Source organism: Artibeus jamaicensis, unplaced genomic scaffold, assembly GCF_021234435.1.
Source record: "Artibeus jamaicensis isolate MK-2021 breed Jamaican fruit bat unplaced genomic scaffold, CSHL_Jam_final contig_415, whole genome shotgun sequence".
Taxonomy (NCBI): Eukaryota; Metazoa; Chordata; class Mammalia; order Chiroptera; family Phyllostomidae; genus Artibeus; species Artibeus jamaicensis.
Window position 1 is genome coordinate 34,332,781 of NW_026521823.1, and position 12,245 is coordinate 34,345,025.

The 12,245-nt window shown below is 48.7% G+C and overlaps 1 protein-coding gene across 1 annotated transcript in view; it reads right to left on the reverse strand.

The window, feature by feature from the left end:
- Positions 1 to 12,245, reverse strand: part of ABCC4 (ATP binding cassette subfamily C member 4) — a 212,172-nt gene that overhangs the window by 136,858 nt on the left and 63,069 nt on the right. Inside the window, exons 9-11 of the mRNA XM_037132441.2 lie at positions 9,618 to 9,719; positions 6,673 to 6,762; positions 4,819 to 5,010 (exon numbers count right to left, since the gene is read on the reverse strand). Of these exons, the coding sequence (XP_036988336.2) occupies positions 4,819 to 5,010; positions 6,673 to 6,762; positions 9,618 to 9,719 (384 nt within the window). The remainder of the gene's footprint in view (positions 1 to 4,818; positions 5,011 to 6,672; positions 6,763 to 9,617; positions 9,720 to 12,245) is intronic.

The following is a 12,245-nucleotide window of genomic DNA, read 5'->3' on the forward strand; positions in this document are numbered from 1 at the left end:
AACCATGTCGTAGCACAGCAATCTTAGACTTTTTCTAGTAAGGGCACTTAAACGCCACTCTTTCCTTCACCAGGACTTCGAGTGTGTTTGTTGACTCTGAAATCTATTTATAGACAAGCCTCCGATGGGAAACACACTTCAAAGGATTTGAAGGAACACCGGACTGGGACTAACTTCCTAACCATGGTTGTCTGATTTGGCTGCAGCAGCGACTTTCAGCCAGGTGCCGCGAGAATTGGAAAAACATGCAACACTGACTATTTAGTCTGGGGCACTGACCTCTCTTCCCTTAGACTGTCCAATAAAAAACGACCACAGCCAATGCAACAATAGCCCTCGGGTGTGAATGAGTCAAAATTATACCTATTTTGGGGGGTCAGATTAACAACAAAGAATTTGGTGTGCCACAGACTTTTAGTAATTTGTCTACATGTGCCATGAAGACAAAAACTTTCAAAGCCAAATTCTTTGGCTTTGGATTAGAGGGTGAAGCCTGAGTTGAGCATCTATTACAATGACAGGGAGGTATTCTTAGGTTACCTCTAAGTTAGATTTAACCAGTTATTTCATCCACGGCAGCTTTCATGGGACATCAGACACATGAACTCAGGAAATCCAGGGAACGGCTGTGGGGTTCACTGCTGTAGGGTCAGAAACACATCCAGGGCATCGTGGCAATGGCTGAGGCTCCTGAGAGAACCATCCTTGAGCAGACCACTGGAAGAGCCACGAGGGCCACAGGTGAGGCCCAGGGGATGGAGGGCAGACGGCAGGGTCCGACAGCAGGCGCCCTCGGAGCCCCTGCTCATGGGCCTTCTTCCGTTTGCAACTGCCCTTCCTGTGGGTGAGAGCCTGGCTGCCTCTCCAAGACCAGCTCTAGCATCGTTTTCCAAGAAACCACCCCTGAGTTTCCCCAGTGAGAAAGCCATCTCTCTCTCTCCCCGCCCCACCCCAGTTCCTAAGACTTTTGTTCATATTTCTCATGAAGGACCTGTCTTCTTCTGCTTCATGATCTGTGTGCATGCACAGGGCTTCTCTCCCCACAGGTCAGCTCCTGCATGGTGAGATCTATGTGCCGAGCTCGGCTCTGGATGCCTTACACTCATTCTCTTTAATTCCCATGAACATGCTGCACAGTAAATGCAGCCGGGCCTCCACGCCCACGGCTTTGTACCTGCAGATTAAACCGATTTCAGGTGGGAAACAGAATCTTCCAGACACAGTTGGGAATCCACGAAGGCAGAGCACCGACTATATGTACTGTTCCACACCATCTGACATGAGGGATTTTGATATCTGATGGGAGGTCCCAGAACCAATCCCCCACATACACTGAGAGACATTGTATTAGACCCACTTCACAGATGAGGAAACTGAGGCTTTGTAGGATTCGGATAATTAGCCAAAATTACACACCTGCTACACAAAGAAACTGAGACTCACCCCCAGAGCTGGCTGGCCCCAGGGCCCAGGGGTTAGCCACACCCCCCACGGCCCCTAATGTGATTGAGTTGTTTCCTAAACGATGTTCTGTAACTCACCACAATATCACTGAACATGTCATCAGCCTCCATCAACATTGCTACACGTGATTACTTCCTGTCTCCCTATTTTTTTATAGACATGTTTTCAGCTCAATGAATTTAAAAGTTTACTCTAACTAGATCAAGTATCATATATCTAGTTGTTATTAATACTATGTGATCTAAGAAATGCTACTTTTCCTCCAGGATTGGGAGGTTAACCCTAAGGAGAAATCTTTATCATACTTACATGGTGTTGGAAGTATACAGAGAAAAGGGCTATAAGAGTGACAAGAGCTACCATTTACTAAAAAGCTGGTGCGTCTGCATTTCACAGGCATTCTCTGTAGTCCTGACAATAACCCTATACCTCCCCCATTTAATAATCCAGGAGACTAAGAAACCCAGAGCCACTCCCTGAGACTGCTCTGTGCGGTCTCTGGGTCTGCAGGCCAACGGCATTCCAGAATGTCCCCAACAAATGTGGCAGTCACATGCCCACCCACTGCCACGGGGGTTCCAAAAGGAGGTGAGCAAAGGATCTCACAACTCACTAGGTGACTCCCTGGTGTCTGAAAGAATGTGTGGCCCCCTGCTAACCAGAGTCGCAGCTGACATTTCCGGATGGCAGCTAAACCTCTTAGAAACCTTTCTGGCTCAGAAAGGTTTGTAGCAGAAACATCAGAGGCCCAATCAGGTAATAGGGCGGGTCCGAAGGGGCAGTGGGCAAGGGGCAAAGCCAGGGTCAGAACTCCGCTCTTTCCTTCCCCTCCACCCCGGGCCTCCCTTCCGACCGAAGCCCTGACTCCTGTCCCCGTGTCGTGCAGAACGAGACGACAGTCCATGTTTGCACGTCCACTGACGTAGAGGAGAATCACTGTGCAGGCCATCCTGGCAGGGGCCTCCCTCCTCCAGAGTCCATGTGTCACACAGACCACCCCCACAGAGGGTGGGCGGAGCCCCAGGACCGGCCGCCATTACTGGCCCAGGCACCCCACGTGGCACTGGCAAAGGCGTCAGCGGTCCTGGGAAAAATGCTGAATGACAGCCACTGTTCCCACAACTGCTTTTCTCTACAGATGCTCCAACATGGGGCTGCCCTATAACCAGGAAGGCAAGGACCCAGAAAGAAAGAGCCAGGTGCTGGCCTAGGTCTAGGGAGTCTAACCTGGACATCAGAGATTTATTCGAACTTGACTGAGGTAAAGAGAAGATGCCTGATGTCTGTTTATTCCACATCCCACATTCCCCCGGCATCAACCACCTGCTTTTAAAAATAGTGCTTCTTTACATTCTTTCTCAATTAAGAGGCAGCAAGGCACCATGGGAAAGCACAGAATCTAGTTGTGCAAAAACGGACCTGAACCTGAGCTCACCTGTTCAGGTGAGTTGTTTCATCTCTCTAAGCCCCAGTGTTACCAACAATAAAATGAGGCTGCAAACACTGAAGACAAGAGCAGAACATTAAACGCCCCCACACTTTCATGTGCACCCGTGAGAGGGAGAAACAGCACATGGAATCGATAAATGGGAGCCATTATTATTACTGCTTTACATTCATTTTCTCTCTTTTCTTATCCAGCATATATACTGTTAAATAAAAACATGGCTCGCTATGCTACCTTGATGTCATTTCCCAAAACACATTAATCTCTTATCAATAACCCAGGAAAAGAGAAACCAAAGCCCATCAAAATAAGCAATTATGTTTCACCCATATCATCATAAAATGTTACTCAGCTGATATGATCTACGATGTCCGAGCCTTTGTTCAAGCAACATCACTATTTCCTCACAAAGCTGGTGTGAGACCTCCAATTCCACACCTTGGGACGTCCACCCAGTCGGCACAGAGGAACGAACGGACAGTCGGCCGGCAGTCCAGACTGTGACAAGCTGGCCCCACGGAGAGCCAGGAGTGCCACTATTCACGGACTTTTATAACCCGAAGCGAGTCACATGGTATTTATCAGCACTCCTTCCTTCCTTCCTTCCTTCCTTCCTTCCTTCCTTCCTTCCTTCCTTCCTTCCTTCCTTCCTTCCTTCCTCCTTCCTTCCTCCTCCCTCCCTCCCTCCTTCCTCCTCCTCCCCTTCCTTCCTCCTCCTCCTCCCCTCCTCCTTCCTTTCTTTCTTTCTTTCTTTCTCTTGTGGCTAAATTATATTCCCCTACCAGTTAAGCTTGGTTTTCATCATTCAATCGTTAATTGCATTTAGATCTCAAGGTGCAATTAAACATTTCATCCTGCCCTTTTCTGAGAAGCTCAGTGTCATTTCTGAACACAGTCTCTCCCCTTGTGAACTGATGCAGCAGGAAAAGGAAATTTCAGATCATTGTGTTGTTTTTGAATAAATTACAAGTCAAAAACAAAGTAGAATGAAAAAAACTGGCAGAACAAATGGGACCCAGGAAACGAACTGACCAAGTGCAAAATGTGGACCCTGTGCGGAGTGTGAGTCAGACTAACAGCCACCAGCATCCCTTCCTGGGATAACGAAACGCAAACACTGACTAGAACACTGATGCTATTTGAGAATTTTGGTCATTTTCGGGTGTGACGATGTGACGGTGTTTTTCCAAGGCTTTCTTATATTTTAGAGATAACTCATGAAACATTTACGGGGGAACTAGTATGAGTCTAGGCCCTGCTCCAGGGACCTCGGGCTGTGGGTGAGGTGAGCAGAGGACGGCAGAGACGGAACAAGCCTGGCCACCGAATGCCAGGGCTGACCCCGGGAAAGCGTGCAGGGGGTTCCTGACACTGCTCTCTCTAGTTTTGCAAAATTTCATAACTGTCCATTTTAAAAAGGTTACAAGTCACCCTGGCTGGTGTGGCTCAGTGGATTGAGCGCTGGCCTGAGAACGAAAGGGTCACTGGTTCAGTTTCCAGCCAGGACACATGCCTGGGTTGGGGGTCAGGTCAGGCCTCCAGTAGGGGATGTGGGAAAAGCAACCAACACTGATGTTTCTCTCTTTCCCCTTCCCTTCCCCTCTTTCTAAAAATAAATAAATAAAATGACATAAAATAAAAATTAAAAAAAAAGAAAAAGGTTAAAAGTCAATAAAACTTCATGAATTAAACCCAAAGGAAAAGGCATTCTGTGGACATCAGTACCACATCGGGATTACAGCGCATGTACACATGTTATTAACCCCGCAGACCGGCTGCAAGGACTACGCAGCATTCAGACACTTTCCACGTGACAAATAAAACTTTTAACAAGCCCTGTAGATGAAACCAATGCAACTATCATTATCTGAAGTGCAAGCAGATGCAGCTCTAAAGTCATCACTCACCTTTTTCAAAGCGCAAGCCTTTATGACTCTTTCGTAGCGTTCCTTCTCATACTTCTTCCCAAATAAAATATTACTCCTCACGGTGCCTGAGAACACCCAGGGCTGCTGAGAGACATAGGCGACCCTTCCGTGCACAGTGACCAGTCCCTGGTGTGGCGGCAGCTCGCCCAGCACGGCGCTCAACAGCGATGACTGAAAGAGATGACGAACGAATACACGTCACAGGCGGCGCGTGGAAGCAGCTGCTGCAACGCGGCCCAGCCCTGGGGTCTGGACACCGTCACGGCCCCGCCACATAAAGGGGAGAAAGTGCAGCCCTGGAAGGTACAACTAAAAAAATCTACAGTAACACTACTGGTCAGGGTGCACTAATGGTTGATAAGGGCTAGTAATAAGAGTAGAACCCTGGCTGGCGTGGCTCAGTGGGTTGGGCATCTTCTGGCAAAGTGCAAGGTCAGGGGTTCGATTACCAGTTGGGGCACATGCCCGGGTTATGGGCTGACTCCCCAGTCAGGGCGTGTGTAAGAGGCAACCGATCGATGTTTCTGTCTCACACTGATGCTTCTCTCCCTCTTTTTCTCCCTTCCCTCCCCTATCTCTGGAATCAAAAAAAGAAAAAACATTAATAAAACAAAATAGAGTACAACAAGCTCAGTCTGCCCAAAAGTTTTGCCCCAAGTGACATGCTACACTCAACAAAGACAAATAGAGGATGTCTGCCATTAGTAACCAACAGAGTCACCTGGAATGATACGTATTTCACATGCCTGACATATGACACCTTTGTCCCAGCGACCGGGTACCCTGTACCTGTTCCCTGAAAGCTATGGGTCCACAATACAGGGTCCAGCACGAGTGACGCCCCTGCATTACAAAATCTCTTCTTAGGAACTCATAAGCATATGCTTTTCTAACATAACATCGTCACCCTCCAGCACACCACATGACATTTCAGGTGAAACACTCGCATGAAAACTATAAATGATCACACCCGCATCATTACCAACCGCACACAAGCAGGCCTCACTCCTGCCGGGCCCTGCACATCCAGTGCACCGGAAAAGATTCTTTAAAGGAACTCTGAAGGGAGTCACGTTTCCAAACAGCGAAAATCCATCCTAAAAGAACAGTCCCCGTCATTTCCACAGCCTGCGTGTAGATTTCTGTGTTTTATTGTTTCAGAACACATAAGACCAGGTGTGACACACGTCCTCCAAATCTGTCACGACATACAGACATGATACGTCCATGCCTCTGTGAGCAGAGTGCTCACCCCACGGGGCTGAAATCATCTGTTTACCCATCTGTCTCGCCCACGACCGGGTTGCATCTGGAGGGCAAAGCTGCCTGGGTCCTATCCCGCCTGTATCACCCGCTCCCAGCACCACGGTCTGTGCATGGCAGCGCACTTACTAAGCATGTGTGACCAGGATGTGTCAGATGAAGAACTGTTCAAAGTTTTCTGGAAGAGCTTTTTTTACAACCTCCAGACTTCCTAGAAGCCCCAAGAAGAAACACAGAATGGGCTGCACCCAGATTTATCGGGCCCTGCAACCCTCTTGCAAAATGAATGCTCCAGGAAACATGCTTTGAGAAGTGCTATTTTAGATACACTCAGCTCATACTTGTGAGTCAAGAGGGAGAAACATCGTTGTGAGAGAGACACGGTGAGTGGTTGCTTCTCCCATGCACCCCAACCAGGAACCGAACCTGCAACCTGTGCCCTGACCGGCGACCTTGCGGTGTATGGGAAGATGCTTCAACCCACTGAGCCACACTGGTCAGGGCTCAACCCTGACACCTGAAGAGGGCATGTGGCGTCACATGAAGCTGCCAAAAGAACCGACACCTTACCTTTCCGGCTCCCACAGGTCCAACCACAGCTAACAATTCGCCAGGTCTGACGGTGAAGGAAAGGCCTTGCAGCGTTGGGGTTTCTGACGCCTGCAAATTCAAGTTTACGAAAGAGTGTCCGTTTCAATAAAGCAACACACACCACTTCCGAAAGTGGAGAAAATGATATGATAGTCACTGATATGACAACCCACATCTCTCTCTGTCCTATTTTAAGATTCTGCAGCCCAGAGGTGCTTTTTCATCCAATCACATCTCTTTGGGGTTTGAACCAGCTCCCACTGCCTTCAGGAAGGGCCAATTCTTTTAACTTATTTCCACATGCAACCAGCTCTAGACGCAGAGTGCAAGTTCAGCAAATGACAAGGCACCTCCTCAAAATGAAAACTTCTTGACACACACTAACTTATTGATAATGACACACTTAACAGAACATTCAGCGTTGGGAGGGTTTAATCCCTTATAACCATAACCATTGGTTTTACTCTTATTTCACCCATCTCCACAAGGTGGCGGCAAAAGTACGCGGCATGCCTGCACGTCACTGATAAACAATTTGAACTCTCTCCCTTTTCACTTGATAAAAACCACATCCACTCATTGCACAAGTGAGAGGCCAGTCGGTGAGACCTTCCCCCACCTACCTGACCGGCTATCTAGCGGCACAGGTAAGAGGGTCTATGCCTTTCTCCCACACTAAAACCCAGCATGCACTTCGCTTTGACTCAGCTTCTCTGCAAAGCCCAGTGACCGTGCCCCTCCCCCACCCAGGGCTCTGCTACCTCACCTGACACCCCCTAAGCACCCCCTAGCATGGGGCGTAATGCATCCACAGGCAACGCCCGCACAACAGAACAGGGTGATCTGTACCACAATGCGAGCTGCAGAAAGGGCTGAGAACATGTTGCTAAGATTCTGGGAAGGACAACAAAACAGCTTATTTTACAATGCTGAGTAATTGGTTACAAAAAGAAATTTGGTCAGGGGTCATACAGAGTGGGTGTTAGCTACCTCGGTGATTCATGGAACTCACTGCATTCAAGAGAGTGCATCTTTATAATGAATTTTAATGTGCTTTCTATAAATGCTCGACAATGGATTGTGATGAGCAGTACAAAGCAGGGGGTAAATCTAACACGTGAAGGCAGGGTAGGCTGGGAAAGTTTCCAGGTGCAAAAGGGGCAATGTGGTAGCTTTATACACTGGGTATTACTTTGCTGGAGATGGCAGACCCTGAGTTAAAACTATGTGGCCCCGAGTGGTGTGGCTCAGTGGGTCGGGCATCACCCCACAGAGCAAGAGGTCACTGGTGCGATTCCTGGTTGGGGTATATGCCTGGGTTGTGGGTTCAGCCCCAGGTTGGGGCATGTAAGGTCGGGGAGGAGGCAACAGAATGATCAATGTTTCTGAAGTCAATGTTTTTCTCCTTCTTTTTCTCTCCCTTCCCTTCTCTCTAAATAAATAAAATCATTTTAAAAAACAAAACTATGTGACCAGTACTAGAAGGTGGCACAAAACGTAACAGTCACAGGCAGGAAATCAGTCTCCAGCAGGGGTCCCCCAGCCTCCAGGCAGTGGACTGGTACTGGTCACTGGTCTCGGCCTGCTAGGAACCAGGATGCACAACAGGAGGTGAGCTTGAATGTGATGGGCTTGACTTGCCCTGAAACCATCCCCCATCCCTGACCTGGTCCGCGGGAAAACTGTCAGCCACGAAACTGGTCCCTGATGCCAAAAACACTGGGAACCGCTGGTCTGCAGAGTCTGGACGCCTGGACCATCGGCAAAGGGAGAACTGGCGGTGGCGGTGGGAGTGAGTGCAGGCTGGGCACCTGTTTACTCAGGCCCCGGTTCCTGACTTCGCCTGGCTGTGATGGGAACTGCCAGCTGCTACGCACGCACTGCAAACTTTCCAGACAGCTCCAGCTCAGCCCTCGGAGAGCAGAGCAGGACTGCACCGTCTGAGACAGGGAGGAGCCGCTACCCACGGCTTCCAGCTGCCCTCCCGGGACAGTCACATCGCCTCTGCAGAGCCAGCACCGACAGCATGGCCCTCGGCTCCTGGGTTCTCCTCCCTGAGACCCTGCGGCCCCAGTGGGGAACATGGTTTAGCTCTTACCATTGCTAATCTCTTGCTCCCACCCCCTGCCACCTACATGACTAATTCCCTGCATGAAACTCCCTCCACTGTGGTGTGTGTTCTGTTCTCCTGGCTAACCCTACGGATACAGCAGGCTGTGCACCCAGGACCAGGGAGCCAGGGAAAGAAGCAAACCAGGTGTGAAGAGAAGGGGCTGCCTGCCCTGAGTGTGCAAGTGGGAGAACTTCTTGAGAGTGGTTCTTTTTCCATCCCTATTTGTGTAAATGTCACGAATAAACCAAGTGTTGGAAACAGCCACGTAATCTTGCCAGTTCTGGCTGTGAGTTTGCCACAGAGTGAAACCCTGAGACGGGGGCTCACCGGAGCCCCCGATGCCCACCTGCTGCCACCTCCCTGCTCTGAGCTGCCGCCCAGGCAGCCAGCACCTTGTAGAAGCTTACACAGGGGAGCCCCAGCCGCCCTCCCAGCAAAGATCCACACAGTGGCTCCATCCAGAATGCAGTAAGACGGCCTGGTCACAACCAAGATAAAAAAAGGTACACGCTAACCCTGTAAATTCTAACATTACAAACCAAGATACTTTAAATTCAAAATGTGCTCAGAAACACTTTGAAAGTGCTCTTCAAAATGAAATAAAAAACATGTCAAATACCTGAGGCTGATTTTATGCTTAATCTACATTCACTGCGACCTTATTCCTGCTTTTGAGAGTTTCTGTAACATGCATTCAGTACACATAAGCAAGTCCCACTCGTACCAGGTGTAAAATCTCCTAATTCTCTACTAACTCTCAGTCACCACTTGTCTGTTAGCGGTCACACCCGTGTAACGGAGGATTTGTTACCTTATCCCAAAAAGCAGTAAAATCTTGCACATGCACTACCATTTTACCGTCTGAGGGCAGCAGCACACTGGGCTCTTTTATCTCATCGAGCAACAGAAAGTCCTGGGGAAACAGGAAAACATGGATTGTTTAAACTGCAGCAACAAAAATCACAAACAACTGCTTTCCTGGAACGTGCAATATAAGCCTTAAAACACAGGGTTTGCATCATTTTACCAACTGCATTTAAAGTGTAAGCGCACATCAGAACGTACCACACAGTGTACAGTTCAGCTCACTGTGGACGGTGCGGGTTAGAACCGCACGGGCCCACTTACACACAGGTTATTTTTTCCAGAAGCACTGTGAAGGTATTTATTTTCTCATCCTTATGACTTTCTCAGTAACATTTTCTTTTCTCTATGTTATTTTACTGTAAGAAGACAGCATACAGTACATATAACCTACAAAATGTGCATTAAATCGACTATTTACGTTCTTGGTAAGACTTCCAGTCAACAGCTGGCTATTAGTAATTAAGTTACATATCGGGTTGGCCAAAAAGTTCATTTGTTTTTTTCTATACAATGGCGCTCGTAGGGCTTAGCTGTCTTTAACTTCATTCAAAACTATTTCAATATTAGTATATGTAATGTATATTATATAAGTTACATATATACAGGGTCTGGCATAAATAACACCCCGTTTTATTACAAAACCTCTTATCACAAAATCAAGGCATGTCATTCTGTAACATGACAATACCACACTCAAGTGCACCATGTGGCATTTTAGGTGAACTGTTCAAATTAAAACTATGAATTATTACACCCGCATAATCGCCTTACCAACCACACTCAAACAAGCACATATTACTTCTAATATACAGCGTCTGCTGGAGTTCATGGCCACAAGGCCACCTTTGTAACTTTCTCAACAAGTGCACTAGTTCCACTGAAGAGAAAACAGGGCTCCCAGCATGCATACATTTAGAACCCGGGCATTTTTATTGTTTTATTAGTGCATGACGAACGGTAATCATGGGAGTTGGTAGGAAATGATTCCATAAACATTTACTGCGCCGAGCACCAAGTGACATGCTGGGAAGGCCGGGACCAAGGCCGCTCCCGGACCCTCAGGGGATCGGCTGGCGCAGGAGCCCCCTGGCTGGGACACGGGGCCAGGGGCCGAGACTCCTGGAAAGCCCCCGAGCCACTGTTTATCTCCTGTGACCTTTAGCTGGGCCCCGAAGCACATACCCTACTTATCTCCCCATACAGGGTCAACGTATATCACTGCTTGTCCTTACTATCACTTAAAGTCCTTGGTCTAAAAAGAAAACAGGCTTGGTATGTGTCTATCACTTAAAAAGGTATTTTATAAGCATCTTTAAAAGGTCTTTTGTAACATCTTTTCACAAGCCCTTGACTGTTCCCCTTAGCAAATGCCCTCCGGGCAGCAGGGACCCTGGATATTCCAAGTCTTGCTAATTCTCCCTACTGGTTAGGAGCTGGTCAAAATGCCGGCACTGAATGAAAATGTCCGGAGAACCTCCGCCAATCGAACAGAGAACGCCATCCAGGGAAATGTCCTCCTGCTCTGCACGTGGTAGACTGAGAAAAGCTGTAATGGGGCAGAAACTGAATAAACAACCGAGACCCCCCCAACACCGCAGCCCCCCACCCAAAACCCGTGCACATGTGGCAGGCTGTTCACTGTCCCCCACATCTGCTCTCCTTCTTCCGTGGTGGCAAAACCCCAACTTTTAGCGGGCCCTTGGAGGTCTAAAGGAGGACCTCTCTGCCCAGCCTCCAGTGCAGCTAACCAGAGCCATGTGACAAAATTCAGACTGGTGGAAAATGACAATGTCCCAGAACCTTCCTCTCCCCCACAGCCCAGGACACAGTGGAGTAACAAGAAAGAGTCTGCGTCCCTGACGCCATCAAGGATAGTACTAGCCCGGGACTCATCACAAAGTGAATTCTGCCCCCAGCAAAGTTATGTTGAAGTCCTAACCTCAGCTACCTCAAAATGTGACTGTGTTTGGAAATAGGGTCTTTGCACAAGTGATTGATTAAGGGGTGGTCACGCTGGCGTGTGGCGGGCCCTGTATCCAACGTGACTGGTATCCTTGTAAGAAGAGAAGAGAGAGGGAGGGACAGACACACAGGCAGGAAAGAGCCACGTGGCGGGGACCGGAGGCATGTGCTCATAAGCCCAGGCCCACCATGGTCTGCAGCAACCACCAGGAGCTAGGAAGGGCAAGGGTTCTCCCTGCAGACTTCAGAGGGGTCACGGCTCTGCCGACACTGTGGTCTCAGACTCGTAGCCCCCAGAACTGCCGAACGATAAATCTGCTACCGCATCCTTAGGAAACCCATGCAGAACCTGACAAGGGTATTTTGCACGAGAGAAAAAGAGAGCTCCTGGGGTAAGCCGCTTTAGCGTGGGTGTGCCGGAACCCACGGGCAAACCTAACCCTGAGCAGCAGAGGGGGCAACTGAAATAAGCTTGTGAAAACATTTGAGAAAGACAGAACAGCACACAAACAAGTCGGCTGCTATTTCAAAAACCGTACAAACCCTTAACATGCTTGTGTCTCTCTCCACAAAGCTACACATTTGATGGCCATGCTCTGCTTCTGAAGAA